This window comes from Oncorhynchus nerka, unplaced genomic scaffold, assembly GCF_034236695.1.
Source record: "Oncorhynchus nerka isolate Pitt River unplaced genomic scaffold, Oner_Uvic_2.0 unplaced_scaffold_2130, whole genome shotgun sequence".
NCBI classification, from domain to species: Eukaryota; Metazoa; Chordata; class Actinopteri; order Salmoniformes; family Salmonidae; genus Oncorhynchus; species Oncorhynchus nerka.
Genome location: NW_027039212.1, coordinates 32,532 through 36,829, shown reverse-complemented (window position 1 = coordinate 36,829; position 4,298 = coordinate 32,532). Strand labels below are relative to the sequence as shown.

Here is a 4,298-nt window from a genome sequence, read left to right as displayed (position 1 = left end):
GTAGTCATGGCTCTATGTAGTACTGTGGAATAGAGTTCCATGTAGTCATGGCTCTATGTAGTACTGTGGAATAGAGTTCCATGTAGTCATGGCTCTATGTAGTACTGTGGAATAGAGTTCCATGTAGTCATGGCTCTATGTAGTACTGTGGAATAGAGTTCCATGTAGTCATGGCTCTACGTAGTACTGTGGAATAGAGTTCCTTGTAGTCATGGCTCTACGTAGTACTGTGGAATAGAGTTCCATGTAGTCATGGCTCTATGTATGTAGTACTGTGGAATAGAGTTCCATGTAGTCATGGCTCTACGTAGTACTGTGGAATAGAGTTCCATGTAGTCATGGCTCTATGTAGTACTGTGGAATAGAGTTCCATGTAGTCATGGCTCTACGTAGTACTGTGGAATAGAGTTCCATGTAGTCATGGCTCTATGTAGTACTGTGGAATAGAGTTCCATGTAGTCATGGCTCTATGTAGTACTGTGGAATAGAGTTCCATGTAGTCATGGCTCTACGTAGTACTGTGGAATAGAGTTCCTTGTAGTCATGGCTCTACGTAGTACTGTGGAATAGAGTTCCATGTAGTCATGGCTCTATGTATGTAGTACTGTGGAATAGAGTTCCATGTAGTCATGGCTCTACGTAGTACTGTGGAATAGAGTTCCATGTAGTCATGGCTCTATGTAGTACTGTGGAATAGAGTTCCATGTAGTCATGGCTCTACGTAGTACTGTGGAATAGAGTTCCATGTAGTCATGGCTCTACGTAGTACTGTGGAATAGAGTTCCATGTAGTCATGGCTCTATGTAGTACTGTGGAATAGAGTTCCATGTAGTCATGGCTCTATGTAGTACTGTGGAATAGAGTTCCATGTAGTCATGGCTCTATGTAGTACTGTGGAATAGAGTTCCATGTAGTCATGGCTCTATGTAGTACTGTGGAATAGAGTTCCATGTAGTCATGGCTCTATGTGGTACTGTGGAATAGAGTTCCATGTAGTCATGGCTCTATGTAGTACTGTGGAATAGAGTTCCATGTAGTCATGTCTCTATGTAGTACTGTGGAATAGAGTTCCGTGTAGTCATGGCTCTATGTAGTACTGTGGAATAGAGTTCCATGTAGTCATGGCTCTATGTAGTACTGTGGAATAGAGGTCCATGTAGTCATGGCTCTATGTAGTACTGTGGAATAGAGTTCCATGTAGTCATGGTTCTATGTAGTACTGTGGAATAGAGTTCCATGTAGTCATGGCTCTATGTAGTACTGTGGAATAGAGTTCCATGTAGTCATGGCTCTATGTAGTACTGTGGAATAGAGTTCCATGTAGTCATGGCTCTACGTAGTACTGTGGAATAGAGTTCCATGTAGTCATGGCTCTATGTAGTACTGTGGAATAGAGTTCCATGTAGTCATGGCTCTACGTAGTACTGTGGAATAGAGTTCCATGTAGTCATGGCTCTACGTAGTACTGTGGAATAGAGTTCCATGTAGTCATGGCTCTACGTAGTACTGTGGAATAGAGTTCCATGTAGTCATGGTTCTATGTAGTACTGTGGAATAGAGTTCCATGTAGTCATGGCTCTATGTAGTACTGTGGAATAGAGTTCCATGTAGTCATGTCTCTACGTAGTACTGTGGAATAGAGTTCCATGTAGTCATGGCTCTATGTAGTACTGTGGAATAGAGTTCCATGTAGTCATGGCTCTATGTAGTACTGTGGAATAGAGTTCCATGTAGTCATGGCTCTATGTAGTACTGTGGAATAGAGTTCCATGTAGTCATGGCTCTATGTAGTACTGTGGAATAGAGTTCCATGTAGTCATGGCTCTACGTAGTACTGTGGAATAGAGTTCCATGTAGTCATGGCTCTATGTAGTACTGTGGAATAGAGTTCCTTGTAGTCATGGCTCTATGTAGTACTGTGGAATAGAGTTCCATGTAGTCATGGCTCTATGTAGTACTGTGGAATAGAGTTCCATGTAGTCATGGCTCTATGTAGTACTGTGGAATAGAGTTCCATGTAGTCATGGCTCTATGTAGTACTGTGGAATAGAGTTCCATGTAGTCATGGCTCTACGTAGTACTGTGGAATAGAGTTCCATGTAGTCATGGTTCTATGTAGTACTGTGCGCGTCCCATAGTCTGTTCTGGACTTGGGGACTGTGAAGAGACCTCTTGTGTCTTGTGGGGTATGCATGGGTGTCTGAGCTGTGTTCCAGTAGTTTAGACAGACAGCTCGATGCATTCAACATGTCAATACCTCTCATAAATACAAGTAGTGATGAAGTCAATCTCTCCTCCACTTTGAGCCAGGAGAGATTGACATGCATATTATTAATATTAGCTGTCTGTATATCCAAGGGCCAGCCGTACTGCCCTGTGCTGAGACAATTGCAAAAGTCTTTGTATCTTGTCGAAGGACACCTGGATAGTTAATCAGATTGACTTCATAGCCTTCATTGGAAAGGTTATCAACCTGACTGCATTCGTGGAAAGAACTGTTTTTATTCAATTGAAGTTTAGGGCTGGAAGAGATCTGGAGGAGGGTCTATTATAAATTAGTAGGGCTCTTTTTTTATTTTCTCAGAAGTACTGAGTTAGGTAGGAGGATTAAGAAATGTGGAGCTGATGTTGTAACCCGAGATTGACCACACACTCCAGCACGGTAGGTGGCGACATGTAGCTTTAACGTTGTTTTGCGGACCTTCGGCGTCTGCCTTCTTCCAACGACATCCCCACACCCTCCACTTCCTGTAAACAAAGCTCGTCTCTTTAACTCGCTGTTTGTGTTCACAAAATGGCTCAAGCTGGACTCTTCCTCGACCAAGACCAATTCAACTGTTCCGTATGTCTGGATGTGCTGAGGGATCCTGTGACCATCCCGTGTGGTCATAGCTACTGTTCGGTCTGTATTAAAGGCTACTGGGACCAGGACGATTTTCTGGGTTTTTACTGCTGTCCGCAGTGCCGCCAGAGCTTCAACCCGAGGCCTCTCCTGGGCAGAAACACCATGCTATCCGAGGTGGTGGACAAGTTCAAGAAGACAGGACTTCAAGCTGCTCCCCCGGAACAGTGCTACGCCGGACCGGAGGACGTGGAATGTGACGTGTGCACCGGGAGGAAGAACCGAGCCGTTAAATCATGTCTGGTGTGTCTGGCCTCTTACTGCGACACCCACCTCCTGCCTCACTACGAATCAGCTCCGTTTAAGAAACACAAGTTGGTCCAGGCCTCCAAGAAACTACAGGAGACGATCTGTCCGCATCACGACAAGCTGCTGGAGGTGTACTGTCGGACCGACCAACACTGTATATGTTACCTGTGTATGACGGCGGAGCATAAGGGCCATGACACGGTCCTGGTGGAGACTGAGATCCAGCAAAAACAGGTAGGATATCGGCCGTTCTCTGTTGATGATTAACTGCTCGTTGTCACCCAAGACAAACTTATAGGATTGATCTTACCATAGAAGTAGAAATTAAAATATTTCTAATGGACATTAACCATTTTTTTTGACGTGATAAAAGGTCAGACATTTTGTTCAACCATTGCCCTTATGAATAAGGACTCTGTTCCATTACATTACACATGAAGCCTAAATCACACCGAGAGACGGGGGTCGGGATTTGCGTGGAAGAGTTGTGTCAATTCACATACATTGCGTCGCACATGGCAATTTAGTTGTCACGTGAATCCATAATAAAATGTTGCGTTTGTTATGTTCGCTATGTAGCCCTTATGCATTATTGTTGTGTGTACCTTTTGGCTCACCTTATGTCCTATGGGAGCCACCGTACCTGCCTGCTCTAAACCGTTATGATGTTAGTTGACAGGATGTGTACGGACAGTTGTAACTAATACACACCAGAGCAGTTCATAAAGAGTTCAGCTAGTCTGGTTCTTTCTTCATAATAGTATTCTCTCTTGAAATCAGAGTTCGTGGAGTTTCCCAGCCGTGTGTGTGTGTGTGTGTGTGTGTGTGTGTGTGTGTGTGTGTGTGTGTGTGTGTGTGTGTGTGTGTGTGTACACACTACCATTCAAAAGTGTGGGGTCACTTAGAAAATACCTTGTTTTTGGAAGAAAAGCTCTCCATTAAAATAACATCAAATGTTAATGGTCACATACACATGGTTAGCAGATGTTAATGCGAGTGTAGCGAAATGCTTGTGCCTCTAGTTCCGACAATGCAGTAATAACCAACGAGTAACCTAACAATTCCACAACAACTACCTTATAGGATGGAGGCTGTATGGATCTGTAACTACTACAGTGTAGTTTAGTAGGATGATGGATCTGTAACT

General features: G+C 43.7%; 1 protein-coding gene across 1 annotated transcript in view; it reads left to right on the top strand.

Moving 5' to 3' along the window:
• Positions 1-2,736: 2,736 nt before the first annotated feature.
• LOC115118932 (E3 ubiquitin-protein ligase TRIM47-like) overlaps positions 2,737-4,298 on the top strand; it is a 22,028-nt gene continuing 20,466 nt past the window's right edge. Inside the window, exon 1 of the mRNA XM_065014785.1 lies at positions 2,737-3,385. Within this exon, the coding sequence (XP_064870857.1) occupies positions 2,795-3,385 (591 nt within the window). The 5' untranslated portion in view covers positions 2,737-2,794. The remainder of the gene's footprint in view (positions 3,386-4,298) is intronic.